General features: G+C 44.3%; 1 protein-coding gene across 1 annotated transcript in view; it reads left to right on the top strand.

Annotated features, from left to right (window-relative positions):
* The window catches only part of LAMC2 (laminin, gamma 2), a gene marked incomplete at its 5' end in the record, with an annotated part of 67640 nt that overhangs the window by 16096 nt on the left and 33913 nt on the right, over positions 1-17631 (top strand). Inside the window, 3 exons of the mRNA XM_010853129.1 lie at positions 6100-6288; positions 12522-12657; positions 15588-15686. Of these exons, the coding sequence (XP_010851431.1) occupies positions 6100-6288; positions 12522-12657; positions 15588-15686 (424 nt within the window). The remainder of the gene's footprint in view (positions 1-6099; positions 6289-12521; positions 12658-15587; positions 15687-17631) is intronic.

The following is a 17631-nucleotide window of genomic DNA, read 5'->3' as shown; positions in this document are numbered from 1 at the left end:
TTTGGTTTCTGTGGGGCTTCTGCGGGACTTGAGGTGAACTTGCTGAGTCTCCTTTCTTTAGCTCCTGAGGAGCATCCCTGCTGACAGGGCAAGGATTTAGGCTGGTGGAGTGAGGGGATGTTGAGGGGACAGGACAAAACCTTGAAAGTGAAGTGAAATCACTCAGTCATGTCCAACTCTTTGCGACCCCATGGACTGTAGCTTACCAGGCTCCTCAGTCCATGGGATTTTCCAGGCAAGAGTACTGGAGTGGGTTGCCATTTCCTTCTCTAGAGGATCTTCCCCACCCAGGGATCGAACCTGGGTCACCTCCAGTGTAGGCAGATGCTTTACTGTCTGAGCCACCAGGGAAGTCAAAACCTTGAAAAGATGTCCCTAATTTGGAAAGAGTACCATAGAAATGAATAGTCAAATAAGGGTAGTGGGTAGGACCTGATTCCTGTGATACAGAATCAGTGAGATAAGGAGAAAGATTCTGCCACTCTTAATTTCTAGACCCTATATGTCTTCAGGTCTGTTCAGGGTCAGAGTCTGATTTGTTTCTGTATTTTCTGATACAGTAATAGCTTAATGCCAGATCCTGGACCTATGCCTGTTCACGATAGAATGAGGAAAACCGTGATAACATGATATGTATGTGACAAAGGACATGTCCAAGATGTGTATGTGACAAAGCCCAATATATCTCAAATAAGTGTATATTTAATATCTTACTTGGAATTCTCCAGGCAAGAATGCTAGAGTGGATTGCCATTTCCTTCTCCAGCGGATCTTCCCAACCCAGGGATTGAACCAAGGTCTCCTGCATTGCAGGCAGATTCTTTACTGGCTGAGCCACCAGGGAAGCCCATATAAAACATTATGATTCCCTTTATTGAAATCTTGCTGGCTCACAAAGCCCAGTGTCCGAGCACCAGGGCAGTGCCCCTGTTAGATGTGAAGTGATACTTACTAAATGAATGGATGAAATGTATGTCTTTTCCTCTAAGTATCACGAAAACTCCATGAAGTCTTGGACAGCTATTGGTTTTTTAAAAAATTTTATTTATTTATGGCTGTGCAGGGTCTTCATTGTTGCATGTGGGCTTTCTCTAGTTGCAGTGAGCCGGGGCCACTCTTCATTTCTGTGCCTGGGCTTCTCATTGCAGTAACTTCTCTTGCAGAACACAGGCTCTAGCTGTGTGGGCTCAGTAGTTGTGTTGCGTGGGCTTAGTTGCTTCACAACATGTGGGCTCTTCCAGGACCAGCGATGGAACCCATGTCCCCTGCATTGGCAGGCAGATTCTTAACTACTGGATCACCAGGGTAGTCCCATCTGTTGGTTTCTGGCTACCGCTAAATTCCTGAAAACAGGGTATGGCACATAGATGCTCAGTCTATATTTGTTGGATGAAAGGATTTGACAAATTATTCCCAATGGACCCAGGACATGTCCAGGACCCCCTCTTTATACTTGTATCACTGGCTTTTGTGTCAAGGCTCCCTGATGGAAACTAGACAATATAGTTACAAAATTTACAGCTGGCCCCAAATTTAGAAGAATAGCAAGTAGATTTCAAAAAAAAAAAAAAAAAAAATTCTATAACAGATTTAAAGCTGAACAAGGCTAAACATAAAAAAGGAAGTATAATAAAAAAACATTTTTAGAGTTTCCTCTTGTTTTAAAATGTATTATAGGTGTGTGTGCCCAGTCACATCTGACTTTTTGTGGCTCCGTGGACTGTAGCCCGTTAAGCTCCTCTGTCCGTGGAATTCTCCAGGCAAGAATACTGGAGTGGGTTGCTATTTCCTCTACTCCAGGGAATCACTGAACCCATGTCTCCTGTGTTTCCTGCATTGGCAGGCGAATTCTTTACCACTGCGCCACCTGGGAAACGTACCTAACCCTGGGCTTAAAGAGAAGCCCAACTGAGAGAGAGCAGGGTAGCTCACAATAGGTTTGCCGCAGAGTTCCAGAGTGGAGAGATGCTGCCTAAAGGCCTCCTGATTGGAATTATATGAAGGCATCTCCATCGAAGGCTGTGAATTTTAAAGGAAGAACATCATTTCTTTCATAACAGAGCTTTAAAGCAGAAGGGACAGAAGGAAAGGGAAATGGTTAAAAAAAGATAACGGGGTTTTCTATTTTTAAAATAATGCTCTAAAAATACATCACTTCCTAATGAAATTAACTTCTACCAGCAAAAAGTTTGTTTTGAATGAAAAAAGACTTCCCTGGTGGTCCGGGTGGCTAAGACTCCACGCTCCCAATGCAGCTGAGTCTTGGTCAGGGAGTAGATCCCACAAACTGCAACTAGAAGCTCGAATGCTGCAACAAAGATCGAAGGTCCTGCAAGACCCAGCGCAGACAAATAAACAGAATAAACATAAAATAAATACAAAAAAGAAAACAGAGACCACACAAAAAGCAGGAAAAAAAAAAAAAGCAATGAGACGTTTGAAATTATTTCGAGATTGTTCACAAAGGTCATCCAGGGCAGGGAGGGCACTGGCTCAGTGTGGGATCCAACTGGACAGCCTCACAAGGATCATTGGCTGGTGGATTTAGCTCTTGTTCGTGCCTAATGAGCTGCTCGGCAGAAATTTCACAGCACATGGCAGCTGTGTGGCACATCTGTTGGAGATCCAGAAAAATCCGTTACACAAACATTCGTTGGGAAAGATTCGGCTTGGCATCAGTTCTGTGAAAAAGCCCTGGGAGTCTGAACTGAATGCAAACTTCATGGGCTGTGAGTTTAGTGAAATGTTAGGCTCATCTATGGAATTATAATATCTGGTCTTGCTGTAAGCTAAGCTGTTCAAACCACATTTGAAGAGCTGTAATAAATTCTGGTCATTTAAAGAAAGGTAGTGAAAATGAGTGGAGAAGGAAATGGCAACCCACTCCAGTGTTCTTGCCTGGAGAATCCCCGGGACGGGGGAGCCTGATGGGCTGCTGTCTATGGGGTCGCACAGAGTTGGACATGACTGAAGCGACTTAGCAGCAGCAGCAGCAGCAGTGAAAATGAGAGTTTGTTCCTAGGAAGGGAGTCAAGATGAACCTAGAAATCGTGACTTGGGAAATGGTTGAAAGTTCTGGAGGTGACAGATCTTCAGCTTAACCTGAAGAAGAGAAGGCTAAAGATGAAGATGGTCCTATCTTCAGATACTCAAGGGCTTGGCTAATGCAGCGCCTTATAAATGTAAATGTGAGAAATGTCTGATGAGTCAATAAGTAGAGAAGAGAGTAGGTGTGTCTGTGTATGTGTTGTTGTTTTCCACAGAAGAACAGAATGCATGATAAAATTATAGGGACAGAGGCACATTTAAAATTGCAGGGACATCCTGGTGGCTCAGTGGATAAGAATCTGCTGCCAATGCAGGGGACATGAGTTCCATCCCTGGTCTGGGAAGATCCCACATGCCTCGGAGCAACTAAGCCCGTGTGCCACAGCCTCTGAGCCTGTGCTCTGCAATAAGAGAAGCACCACAATGAGAAGCCCATGCTCACTGCAAGTAGAGAAAGCCTGGGCACAGCGATGCAGACCCAGTGCAGCCAAAAATAAATAAAATATCAGATGAGTGAGAAAAGGAGGGGAAACAATTAAAAAAATGATAGTTTAAAAAATAAAATTGCATAAAAATAATGTGTAACAACCAGAGCTGTCTCAGGAGGGATGGGACATCTTGCCAGATTAGGAAGAACTGGAGAAGAGGCTGAATAACTTTCCATGAGGGAGTCACAGAAAGAATACCTACACATAGGAGCAGACCAGAGCCTTGAGACGCAAGAGTAACATGGAAAGGCTAGAGCTTTGTGATTGGACACACCTGGGAGCATTTACACCCTTGCCACTTCGCTGTGTCAGCTGAGGTGAGACACCCACCCCCTCTATGCATTCATTTCTTCATCTGTTGAATGAAAATTATTAAACCCATGTTAAAGTGTTATTGCAAGAATTAACTGAGCTGCTGAATGTAAAATCCCAGAAACATACTGGTCTCTGGATAGGTTCTTGACTTTGCTCAGATTAGGGGCAGCCACAGGAGTAAGAGAATGAGTTTTAGGAGTTACTGCAAAGAAGTCCCTCACGAAGGTCAGCGGCTGTACTCAGCCACCTTGGCCACCTTTGTTCCATCAGAGCTGCCAAGGCCTGCACAGGCAGCTGCTCTGTATCTGTTGGTACATTTGCTGACTTTTAAAATGAGTCCCCAGGGTAAGTCACGGCCCTGGGCATTGCCAGAGACAAGTTCTCACTAGGGTCGCATGGCCAACAGAGACAGTGTCTCTGGGGGAAAGAAAGTGGGTTTTGGCAACAGACAGAGGTTCAAATCCCAGCTTTCCACTGGGTCAAGTTACTTAACTTTTGTAAGCTGCATTTTTCTCATCTGAGGCAATACCTCTCTCCTGTGAGTGAGGGGTGAAATAGCATAGACCAAGGACTTGATCTTCTTTTGTCAGTAGAATCCTTTCGACAATCCAGGGAGGTAGAAAATGCAGTCTACGTTTATAAAAGAAAAAAGAATCAGAGAGTTGAAGTGATTGCCTGAGGAACTAGCAGAACTGGTACTTGATACCATTCTTTTTACCCCAAGGCTCATCATCTTTTCCAAACCGTGGCTGAAATATTTGCTGGGGGTCTGCTGTGTGCCAGGTACAACGCTAAGGATTTCCCCTGTTAACTCATGGGCTGTTTCTGTCCCGCATGGACATGTTAGTCACCCCACGAGTCTCTTTGGAACATGCATAACATAAACTTTCCTAGAAACCTGGGGAAAGTCCTTCTTAATGGGACTGTGGTTCTTTTTGACTCCTGGCTTTGGGAGAGACCCTTATGGCACAGTGAGAGGGGAGGAAATACCTGTCCAGATAGTCATATTAGCTCCTCAAGCACAGGGAACCCTCCTACATTGTTGGTGGGAGTATAAATTGGTGCAGCCTCTTTGGGAAACAGAATGGAGGTTCCTTAAAAAACTGAAGTAGCTATGTGATCCAACAATCCTGTTCCTGGGCATATACCGAGACAAAACTGTAATTTAAAAAGATAGATGCACCCCTGTGTTCATGGCAGGACTATTCACAGTAGTCAAGACATGGAAACCACCTAAATGTGGGTCGAGAGATGAATGGATAAAGAAGACGTGATCCACACACACACAATGGAACACTACTCAGCCACAAAAAGAATGAAATGATGCCATTTGCAGCAACACAGATGGTCCTAGGATTATCGTGCTGAGTGAAGTCGGTCAGAAGGAGAAAGACAAATACTATATGATATCACTTATGTGTGGAATCTAAAATGTGGCACAAATGAGCTTATCCATGAAACAGAAACAGACTCACAGGCGTAGAGAACAGATTTGTGGTTGCCAGGGGGGCTGGGTTGGGGAGGGAAGGATCGGGAGTTTGGGATTAGCAGATGCAAACTGTTACATATACGGTGGATAAACAAGGTCCTACTCATAGCACAAGGAACTTATTCAATATCCTGTAATAAACCATAATAAGGGATATGAAGAAGAATGTATATATGTATGTATTTGCTGAACACCAGGAATTAATATAACACTGCAAATCGCTGTGTTTCAATAAAGTAAATTAAAAAAAAAATTAGCTCCTTGACCATCACTGGAAGGACAGATGCTATAGGTCTTGAACAGATAACACCTTCAGCTGTTTCACAGTCGTGCCAGAGTGCACATCCTGGCGGTCCTCAGGTCTTCTCCAGCCCATAGACTTGTACTGTGGGGTTTCACAGAATTTTAGAGATGAATTCCTTGCATATATTTAAATCAGGACTTTTCACATAAAAATACATAATGTTAGAGCTTTGGTTTGTCTTGAGGGGTCTGGCAGTCTTGCAACCCTGACTGCACGTCGTTTTGTGTTCTCCAAGGCAACACTCCTCCAGCAATGCTTCCTTTAGGTAAACCGAGAACTCCCTCCATCGTCGTGCGGCCAATTTCACCCCGTTACCTTTTGCTACCGAGCAGTTTAAACTAGTACGTAGTACCCTGGGCATCATTTTTATTAATAATAATAATAAAACACCTAGGAGAATTGCCCCAACTTGTTTTCTGCTGACGATGTCTTCTTTTCCCCCCCCTAATCCCTAGTCTGTGATTGCAATGGGAAGTCCAGGCAATGCATCTTTGATCAGGAACTTCACAGACTGACAGGAAATGGATTCCGCTGCCTCCACTGCAGCGACAACACTGGTGGCATTCACTGTGAGAGGTGCAAGGAAGGATTTTACAGACACAGGGAGAGAGACCGCTGTTTGCCCTGCAACTGCAACTCCAAAGGTAGTCCGATAAAAGGGGGGGAATTGGGGGGAGAGAATGGGGAGAGAGGGGGAGGGGGGAGAATGGAGGGAGGGAGGGAGGGGGAGGGGAGAGAATAGGGGAAAGGGAGGGAGGGGGAGGGGAGACAATGGGGAGGGAGGGAAGCAGGGGAAAAGAGAGAGAGAGCAGACCAAAAGGCAGATGTTCAGTTTTCTTGAATAGACACTTCCCAGTTGGTCCGGTGGTTAAGACTCCACAGTACTCCCAATGCATGGGCACAGGTTCGATCCCTGGACTAGGAACTAAGGTACCCCATGGCACAGCCAAAAGTAAACAAACAGAACAGAAAAATATATGGCAAAACTAATAATTTCCTTTCAACATATGAACATATAATTCTAAAAATAAAGTTTATTTAAAAATTTCTAGAACAACTGGGAATCTACTAGACACTGGTGTTTTTTTTTAGCAATTTCAATCTGAAAGGAAATATGTTTTCTCTTAAGGCTAGGTTGTAGGAACTAGCTGTGGTCTTCAGGGCCCATTAGTTGGAATTCCAGCCCCAAGAGAGGCACCCGATGACTTTTCCCAGCAGATGAGTCTTTGACCTGGAGAAGGAAATGGCTACCCACAAAGAAGCTTGTATTCTTCCAGTGATAGTTCTTCATTTCCATAACTATCCCTTTGACCAGCCTCTCAAAAATAAGAGATTAGAAAGATTTGTTTCTGGTGCTATGCTGGGTGCTGGCAAGATAAAGTGAGACTGATAAAAGAGACAGACACAGAATAGGTAGATTAGAATCCTTCACAGGGTGGTGAGCAAGAGAAAATAGAACAATAAATAAGAAGACCTAGTAGGGTGGCTGGTTCCTAGGAGAGCCTGTTTTTGTTGTTCTTGTTCTAAATGTATCACCCACTGCTGTATTCTCAGAACTATAGGCAGTTTATGTGTACACAGATGCACATGTCCTGCTGAGGTCATCATGAAAAGTGAAAGTGTTAGTTGCTCAGTCCTGTCTGACCCTTTTCGACCCCATGGACTGTGGCCCGCCAGGCTCCTCTGTCCATGGGGATTCTCCAGGCAAGAATACTGGAATGGGTAGCCATTCCCTTCTCCAGGGACTCTTCCTAACCCAGGGATTGAACCGGGGTATCCCTCACTGAGGCAGATTCTTTACCATCATAGTCATGAGCAGACAGTAAAGACAAGTTAATAAAGATAAAGAGGAAGAGAGAGATAAATATTTGGGACTTAAAAAATTAAAAACAATTATTTTGGCCACACCATGAGGTACACGGAATCTTATTTCCCCAACCAGGGATTGAACCAGTGCCCTCTGTAGTGGAAGTGGGGAGTCCTAACCACTGACCACTCGGGAAGTCCCTGAAGTTGGGACTTTGTAAAGCTACCTTATTTGTCTATTGTCTTCCTTGGCATATCTATTTCTCTTTGCCAAAAAGTGTTTAATACTATAATGTGATCAATGTTAATTTACCAAAAAGGTATAGCCTTATGACTCAGTATAACTCTGTGGAGCCGATTCTTAGCAGCAGCTGAAAGAATCTAAAAATGGGCAGGCTTTGGCCCAGCCATGACTTGCAAGTAGCGTGTGTTGGGGAGCCTTCGAAAACGGGGGGTGACCCCATGGTGATACAGACCCATACATCAGCAGTCATTCTCAGATTCACCAGACTTGCTGCTACCATATGGTTTGAGTCAGATTTGCTCAGTCTTGTGGCTTTGACTCAGCATCCAGAATCTTTGGGGTTTAGTAATTCTCCCTCTGAACCAAAGAAAAATTAAAAGAAAAATGATTTCACTTTAATGGGCATTTAACCTCTCTGACAAGCCCGTATCCCCTTAGGTGATGTGGCTTTGTTGTGAGTCACTAGAGTTGGGTCATCCCAGGAAAATAATCAGCGTGAATGTGATGAGAAATGCAATTGGCTCAGCTGGAAAGCCTGGCCTGAAGACAAGGCTATTAGTCTGGGAGTAGACAAGGAGCCTGCGTGGTGAAGCTAGATGGTGAAGAGGCTTTACCATGCTGTCTCTTCTTCTCCACTCTCGTTTGTTGCCACCCAGCAACAGTGAGCCTGGTTCTTTCCTTTCTTTGGGGGAATAGACATCTTGGACTCCGGGTGAACAACCCAGTAGGAAGCAGTGGAGCCCAGTGATGATTTATGTCTTGTATGATATTAATAGTTAACATGAATTACACGCTTACTCTGTGCCAGGCACTTTTCTAAACACTTTCATCCACTAATTAATTTAATCTTCACAAATAACCCTATGAAGACAGTGCTATTATTTTCATTTTACAATGAGGTAGCAGAGGCTTAGAGAGGGAGGTGATGGGACTTGTCGAGGGCTGAGTGGCACGGTGATGGCCGGGGCTGTCCCCACTGTGTGCCATCTCCAGCTACCTGTTGACTGCACAGGTCACAAAATCAGTAGCAAGAATTTAATTCTCTGTGTGATTTCTCAGTTTCCCCATCAGCCAGAGGGTATTTTTCACTTTCAAAATATAACTTCCCAAGGGAATTTGTTGTATATTCAGTTACATCAGTTTCTTCTAAAGATACCAACTAGACTTATTTTTAGGTGATGATTTTAGGGGCTCAGCAACAGGGCTGAATTATCCTCAGTTCTTGTAACCCTGATAGCTTTCTGTGGATACTTTGAAACTCACTGCGTGTTTGTGTTTTCCTCCCCTGATACCTAAATTCTTGAGATCTGTACAGACATTAATGATATTGGGTTTGTTCTCTTAATTTTATTTTTTTTAAATATGTACAAGCCATGCAGTGAATTACTCAGACTATAACATTTGAGTTATTGTTTTGAAACATGTCTTAGATAATAATTTAATTATTATTAAATACAGTGATTGGATAACAATAATATAGTGCTATTTAAAAATGCAAGTGTCTATATTTTTTAAGCATTCTCAAAAGGAAGCAAGCTCTCTCAGTCATTTTAGAATATGTTCCTGAGTCCTCTAATGCATATAGACAGTACTACCTAAGTCCTGAAGTGCTTTTTGGGGACACATTTGAAACAAGAAGCTCTTCTTCATCTATCCTTTAGGCCCATTTGTTCACAATTCCTAAGAGTAGCTCGTGATATAGGAATTGGGACAGGTGTTTTTATTTTAATGAGATACTTTGAAAACCCAGTGCTATTATTTTGGAAGTTTGGGAACATGAAATAAATCAATCCTGTTGATAGTAAGAGCCTGTACGTGTTTCCATGTCAACTTTGCAAGGCTTGAAGGAGACCTAGAAGATTCAGGCATAAACTGCTTTTGTGAGCACTTACTATGTGTGAGACATTGAGTTAGGTGCTTCATTTACTTTAGTTTGGGAGACATTGAGTTAGGTGCTTCATTTATTTTAGTTTGGGAGACATTGAGTTAGGTGCTTCATTTACTTTAGTTTGGGAGACATTGAGTTAGGTGCTTCATTTATTTTAGTTTGGGAAACATTGAGTTAGGTGCTTCATTTACTTTAGTTTGGGCTTCCCAGGTAGCTCAGTGGTAAAGGATTCACCTGCCAGTGCAGGAGACTCAAGTTCGATCCCTGACTTGGGAAGATCCCCTGGAGAAGGAAATGGCAATCCTCTCCAGTATTCTTACCTGGGAAATCCTATGGACAAGGGAGCCTGGCAGGCTACAGACCATGGACTAGTAAGAGTTGCTTCTGAAAAACTATTGTAGGGAGAGTTTTCTTAAATTGGACTTCCCTGGTAGCTCAGACGGTAAAGTGTGTGTCTACAATGCGGGAGACCTGGGGGAGAGTTTTCTTAAATTAAAAACATAATTTCCAGTAATTTGAATGGAGAAAAAAAAAACATGTTTCTGGGTCCCAGATGTACTCATTTATGTTTAAATAATTAAATTGTATAAATTTAAACAGGAATTTACCTTCTTAGCTCCGTCTGCTGTGTGTCTCTAAACGCCAACCCCAGTGGCCTCTTCTCACTCTCATCTTAAGTGCTCTCTTGTCTTAGATATTGGAAACTATTCCATCTTCTTCCTCCCTTAACCCTCCTTGGAATTCTCCTCCCTTGGCTTCCACTATTCGGAGACTTCTTCCCATTCCTATCACCCTTTCCCTTTGCTTAATCAGTGATATTCAATTTCCACCCAAGGTGCCTTCCCCTCTTCTCTCTATCTGCTCCCGGTGTGAGCTGTCTGATCCTCTGAGTGCTCCCAATTATCCACAAATGGATTTGATATCTTATCAGGTCTTAATTCACCAATAAATATGGTGAACTAATATATATATATATAATGCCCAATTCAGTGTCTCACACAGAGCATAAAAGGTAGTTTCTGTTCTTATCACTGAGGATCCTTTCAAGCCTTGCAAGGTTGACACGGAGACTCTTACAGACTCTAACTGTGAATGTAACTAGTTTATTTCATGTTCCACCTGCGGCTATAGACACAGAGCCAAACACCTTTATTGATTTGATTTGTATCTATAAGTGAATTAAAAGTTCACAGTCAAGTAAGAGATTAGAAGAAAGAAGGAACAACTGGTTAGTGTTCTGTTGGCTTTATAGATTATGAATAGCCTGTTATCACAGTTCAGATATAGTATTATTTATAATACTGCCAGCCTTAGGGAAATTATCAAGTGGGTGAACCACATTCTACCTCATCTTTTGGCTTCCTCCTCCTTTCACAATAACCACATCCTCCTTCCTGAGGGCTAATAAATGCAACAGACATCTAGGACTCTGCTTCGGGCACTGGGAATTCAGCAGGGAACACAAGCTGAGGGAGTTATCAGTAAGCAGGGGTAAGGACTGAGGGAGCAGTGGGCTGAATGTTATAGACATAAGAGTTAGAGAAGGTTTCTCTAGAGAAGTTAATCAAGACGTAAGTGCTGAGAATGGGCCAACTAGGGTGCGTTCTCAGGATAGAACATTCCAGGCTGAAGAAGCAGCAGGTGCAAATGCCCCGAGGAGGGAAACAATCAGCATATTCCAGGAACAGGGAGGGGAGCTAGGATGCTGGACCTCAGTGAAGGAGCAGAAGATGAGGCAAGAGAGGCCAAGGCTTGTAGGTCAGAGTTTGCACTTTATTCCGCTAATAGCAGGGACCTATCAGAAGACCTAGATCCATCAGAAGACCTAAACAGACCAGTCAGATGATTCAAACTCCGTTGGAAAGGAGCACTTTGGCTTCTATAGAGAGAATGGAGTGTAGGGAGTCAGGATGGAGGTAGGGGCCAGGTGAGAGAAGGAGGAAGCTTGAACTGGGGGTGGTTGAAGGGGAGGTGCTAAAGGTGGCTGGATTCCAGGATGGCACACTTTGTTATCCTGAGCATCTCTCACCTTTCAGCAACAATCTGCGAGGTCATTTTATAGAGCATATCTATAAACAATTAATCATAGGAAAGTACTCTAGAGCCCCAAACCAGGTAAGATGCACAGAGTCTTCACTCCTCACAAGAGGTGATGCTCCAAAGGTGAGAATTTCTACTGCTCCAGGTAGGTAGAGATATTTTTGGTTAAGAGGCTTTTTTCTACTCTTGCAATCATACCATGTGAGCACTGACCCTTGAAAGATGTTGTTTGCCTGCCAGAGATAAGGGAGAAGGTGGCTCACTTTTGCATCCTGTCTTTGTGGAGGCTCATGTGCTCTTTCACAAATGTTCCTTCTTAAGATCTCAAGGATTTGACAAATGACTTAATGTTGAAACCAGAGCAGATATATAAATAATAATGCTTTCCGGAGTCATTTATATTTCTTTCCCCAAAGAAGCCATCCTTGGCTGTCAGAATTTTCCCTAGTGGTGGATGCGTATCCCAATGATGTGAAAGAATTGCCCAAGGCAGCAGGTCATGGTGATTCAGTTCAGTTCAGTTCAGTTGTTCAGTCATGTCCAACTCTTTGTGACCCCATGGACTGCAGTGTGCCAGACCTCCCTGTCCATCACCAACTCCCGGAGTCCACCCAAACTCATGTCCATCGAGTCGGTGATGCCATCCAACCATCTCATCCTCTGCTGTCCCCTTCTCCTCCTGCCCTCAATCTTTCCCAGCATCAGGGTCTTTTCAAATGAGTCAGCTCTTCGCATCGGGTGGCCGAAGTATTGGAGTTTCAGCTTCAGCATCAGTGCTTCCAATGAACACTCATTACTTAGTATTTATTGAGCTCCCATACGGTGACGGTTGCCCTCTAATGTCATATGAATGAAATAGTTCCTTTTCTTCTTTCCTTTCCCCTCCTTTGTGGTTATAGGTTCTCTTAGCCCTCGATGTGACAACACTGGGCGGTGCAGCTGTAAGCCAGGTGTGACAGGGGACAGGTGTGACCGCTGTTTGCCAGGCTTCCACACCCTCACCAATGCTGGGTGCACCCAAGACCGGAAGCTCCTGTAAGTGCCTGTGCCACCACCGCTGGTTCCACTGTGACTAGTGGCGATCGTGTCAACGTTAGGGACCACTTACAACTACTGAGTAACTGTTACTAAGTAACTGAGTTATGGAAACACTATTTTAAGAAAAATGTTTATTTTTTGGCTGCACCAAGTCTCAGTTGTAGCATATGAGATCTTACTTCCTTGACCAGGGATCAAACCCAGGCCTCCTGCATTGGGAGCTTGGAGTCTTAGCCACTGGGCCACCAGGGAAGTCTTTTGGGGACTATGTGTGCATTATCTCATTTAACCCTCACAATAACCCTAAAAACTTTGGGTTAGTGTTATACTTGTGTTAAAGATAAGAAACTTAAACCCTGAGAGGATAAATAAGGTGCCCGGTGTTGCGGGTGGACTTCATACTCAGGCTCAGAATGTTGTCTGTGGAGGCCATGCTCATCACCCTGACAACTACCCCTCCTATAGACAAACTAGGGCGGAAGTTAAGAGTCCTTTATGTTTTAACCTGGAACTTGTTTCAGATAAGTGAATTTAGAGTAGAAGAACTTCCTGCATAATTCGAATCTCCTTTAGCTTGAAGCATTCTCTAGTCCTCCTCAACTTACTTTTCTGGAAAAAGGTGAAGCGCACCTTATAAGTCACATGGCCAGCCCGCAGCGGTGCAGAGCCAACAAGGTGCTGGGCTGGCTTTGGGGAGGAGCAGCTTGGCAGTGAAGCCACGGGCTAGAAGGCTGCCCACAGAGAAACCGCTTCCTCATCACCCATGATTCCAGCCCCTTGTCCATGCGAGACCCACCCGCCAGCCTTGCCTGCGCCATCCTTCTTACCACCATCCCCGGTTCTCTTCCCCTCCCAGCCTTCCCTGACCCCTCCTAGGCCCTGTCTCCCTTGGTAATCCTTGTAAACTATGAAATAGATGACATCATGGCTCTGCTCCAAACCTCCATTAGCTTCTTTCCCACCTAGAATGAGATCGAAACTTCCAATCTAGGCAGCTAGGGCCTCCAAGACCCTCCTGCCTTCTCCATTTGCCACCTGAGGCTTCTGCTCCATTTCTCACCCCCTCCCAGGCTTCCTTTCCTTCTTCAAAGGAGCCAAGTGATGTGACCTTGGCCTTGGCCTGGAGTCCTCTTCCCTCCCACAGAGCCAGCCACACAGAGCTTCATAGGTTCCATCCCCACCTTGTCCGTCCCCTCTCAGGGGCCTTCCGGACCAGTCCCCACTGCTCTGTGCTGACTCTGTTGTTTTACAGTCTCTTACTTTATGTATGTATCTGTCTGTCTCTCCCACTAGAATGGAAGCCTGGTTTTGGCTTTGCCGTGTTCACTGCTGCGGGGAGAGGCCCGTGAGCGTGTTCCAGCTTGGCTACAGCTGCAGTTGCACTTTCTTGCCATTGCTGTTCATGTATCTGCCCTGCCTTGCGACTCAGAGAGCAGGACTGTTTCGTATTTTTTACTATCCCCAGTGCTTAGCAACCAGTAGATGCTGAATATGTGTTTCTCAGAGGGGCCGGGATAGGGAAGAGACCATGGCAACTGAAAGGTGGAGATTGGAAAAGAAATCTTCAGGAAGCCCAATAGGACTTGGCGCTGATTAGATGAGAAATGTGAAGGAGGAGGAGTCAGAGGCAGGTTTGGGCAGGCTCTGATGGGGTCATGGGGCAGTCAGGAGGAGCAGGTCAGTAGGGAAGAGAACAAACTTGGTGTTAGATGCATGAGATAAATACATATGCTTATGGGGCAAGCTCGGTCATAGAGACCAGGACTTTGGTTAGTCAGAGACCAGTCATCAGTTAAAGCGCTAGTCTGCACAAGACAAGGAGATTGTGCCAAAATTAAATAATGAAAATACTGATTTTTTTCATCGAGGAAAGTCTTGCAACCAGAAAAAAATATCAGTGAAACTGATAGCAATTTCACTCCTAGATATACATTCGAGAGATATGAAAACATATGTATCTGCACAAAAACTCGTATGCAAATTTTCACATTAATGTACACAAATTATCTACTATGAATAATTAGCATTATTCATAATAGTTAAAAAGTAGAAACCTAAATGTGCATTCTGATGAGTGGATGAACAGAACGTAGTATATTCACATGATGGGATTTTATTCAGCCATGCAAAGAATGAACTACTGATACATGATACAGCATGGATGGATCCTGAAGACATACTAAGTGAAAGAATCAAAACACAAAAGGCCACATGTTGTACAATTCCATTTATAGGAAGCATTCAGAACAGGCAAATCTCCAGAGCCAAAAAGTTGGTTGGTGGTTGCTGAGGATTTGGGGGAAGGCAATGAGGGTGATTCCTAAAGGACAACAGGCTTTCTCTGTAGAGTGATAAAAATGTTCCAAAGTTGGTTGTGGTGCTGTTTGCATAACTCTGAGGATCAATTAAAACCCAATGAGTCGTATACTTTAAATAATGAATTGCAGGGTATGAATTATTTGTGAAATAGAAGTGCTACCAGAAGGAAGAACTAAATGAACAAGAAGCAAATAGGTGGAATCAACCGTGATGAAAGCAGACACCCCTGGATTAAACAATAGAGAAACAAATGATAAAAAAAATTTTAAGTCAACTGACGCAAACAGTCAACCAAACTAAACAGTTTCATGATGAGTTTGGTTTACATTCTGAGGCGAACCCCTCCTCTCTCCAGCAGTGGGTAGTAAACAGTTCTTGGACTGGCTGCCAGCCACGGACCACACTTTGAGTAGCATTAGTAGCATGGACAGATGAATTCTTAAAGGGTCTGAGAGAGATTAGCATGGACAAGAATAGCTAAGAGAGGCCTCATTGAAGATGAAAGATTGACTCAAGTTGGTGACATTTGTTTATGAGCGCCTGATCTTCATGTGTGTAGTTCAGAGCATTTGGAAACACAGCTCTAATTTTCTTTTTCTTCTTTCCAGAGACTCCAAGTGTGACTGTGATCCAGCCGGCATCTCGGGGCCCTGTGACACGGGCCGCTGTGTCTGCAAGCCAGCTGTCACGGGAGAGCGCTGTGATAGGTCTGTGTGAACTGTGGCCCTCTGGACACAGCAGGAGGTCCCCTGACAACCAGCATGAGTTCGGTTCATGGAAAAGGGACACTTAACCAATGTTGATGACCTTCTTCCTGCTCCCTGGCCTTAAAAACTAGACCTTATTATTATTAGTTTTTTTAATTTATCTTTTTGGCCACACTGCATGGCATGTGTGATTTTAGTTCCTTCACCAGGGATGGAACTCGAGCCTCCTGTGTTGGAAGTACAGAGTCTTAACCACTGGGAAGTCCTGCAAAAACTAGGCTTTAAAAAAAAAAATACAAGCAAAGAATTTCCCTGGTAGTCCAGTGGCTAAGACTCCATGCTCCCAATTCAAAGGGCCCAGGTTCGGTCCCTGGTCAGGAAACTAGATCCTACATGTCACACAGCTAAGAGTTTACATTGCCAAAATGAAGATGAATATCCCACATGCCACAGCTAAGACAGGGTGCAGTCAACTAAATAAATAAATAATTTTTTTAAAATACAAGCAAGGCCCCAAATCTCACTAGACTCCACGCTTTTGCTCTGGGTGCCTTCTCTGTGTATGCTGTGGCAGGGCCCTGGGGAGTCCCTGGCCAGCTGGCTCTCAGTCCCAGGTGCTCTGTACAAGGTATGCAGGGATGAAGGCTCATGACTCAACTCAGTCCCAGGGAAGGCCTGGCCTAAGTAAACATGTTGGGAAAATCTTAGTCAGTGGAAATACTGCAGCATATGGCCATAAATAACCATTGTGTGCAGACGAGGACCTGCCCAGCGATGGGATGGTGATTATGTGCACACACACAAACTGGGGGAGGATGTCAGAGCCACGTTGGGGCAGGTGGTACAGTGAGGCCGATCCGCCCCCAGTTGCTGCTGCAGGAAATTCCTTAAATACAAACTGATCCTGGACTTAAAACTCTTCGCTCCCCTGAGACTATTGTAAGCAGAAGGCTGTGAGGTGGGCCCCAGAGGTAAAACCTTCCCCCGTATTTCCTTCAAAGAAAGAAAGCAGTTCTTTGGCATGCAGCCAATCACTTATACCTGGGCAGAGGCAATGCCAGGTACATTCCTGGCTTGTGTTTTCAGCCAGTTCTTTGCTACTGGGGTGGGGGTGGTGAAACATAGCTTAAGTGATACAGAGGAGTCCTTTTCTGAAAACCTTTTAAATTTCAAAATAGAACAGAGAAATAGAAAGTCTAATAAAACAAATGTTGTCAGCCGCACTAATTATATGAAATTCAGTTCAGTTCAGCCACTCAGCAGTGTGCTACTCTTTGCGACCCCATGGACTGCAGCGTGCCCGGCCTCCCTGTCCATCACCAACTCCTGGAGTTTACTCAAACTCATGTCCATTGAGTCGGTGATGCCATCCAACCACCTTATCCTCTGCTGTCCCCTTCTCCTCCTGCTTTCAATCTTTCCCAACATCAGGGTCTTTTCCAATGAGTCAGTTCATCGCATCCAGTTCCAGTTCAGTCGCTCGGTTGTGCCCAACTCTTTGTGACCCCATGAACTGCAGCATGCCAGGCCTCCCTGTCCATCATCAACTCCCAGAATCTACCCAAACCCATGTCCATTGAGTCAGTGATGCCATCCAACCATCTCATCCTCTGTAGTCCCCTTTTCCTCCTGCCCTCAATCTTTCCCAGCATCAGGGTCTTTTCAAATGAGTCAGCTCTTTGCATCAGGTGGCCAAAGTATTGGACTTTCAGCTTCAACATCAGTCCTTCCAATGAACACCCAGGACTGATCTCCTTTAGGATGAACTGGTTGGATCTCCTTGAGTCCAAGGGACTCTCAAGAGTCTTCTCCAACACCATAGTTCAAAAGCATCAGTTCTTCTGTGTTCAGCTTTCTTTATAGTCCAACTCTCACATCCATACATGACTGACTACTGGAAAAACCATAGCCTTGACTAGACGGACCTTTGTTGACAAGGTAATGT

This window comes from Bison bison, unplaced genomic scaffold (genome assembly GCF_000754665.1).
Source record: "Bison bison bison isolate TAMUID 2011002044 unplaced genomic scaffold, Bison_UMD1.0 scf7180017864322, whole genome shotgun sequence".
NCBI lineage: Eukaryota > Metazoa > Chordata > Mammalia > Artiodactyla > Bovidae > Bison > Bison bison.
Note: the sequence above shows the minus strand (reverse complement) of the source record. Positions and strands in the feature narration are given on the sequence as shown.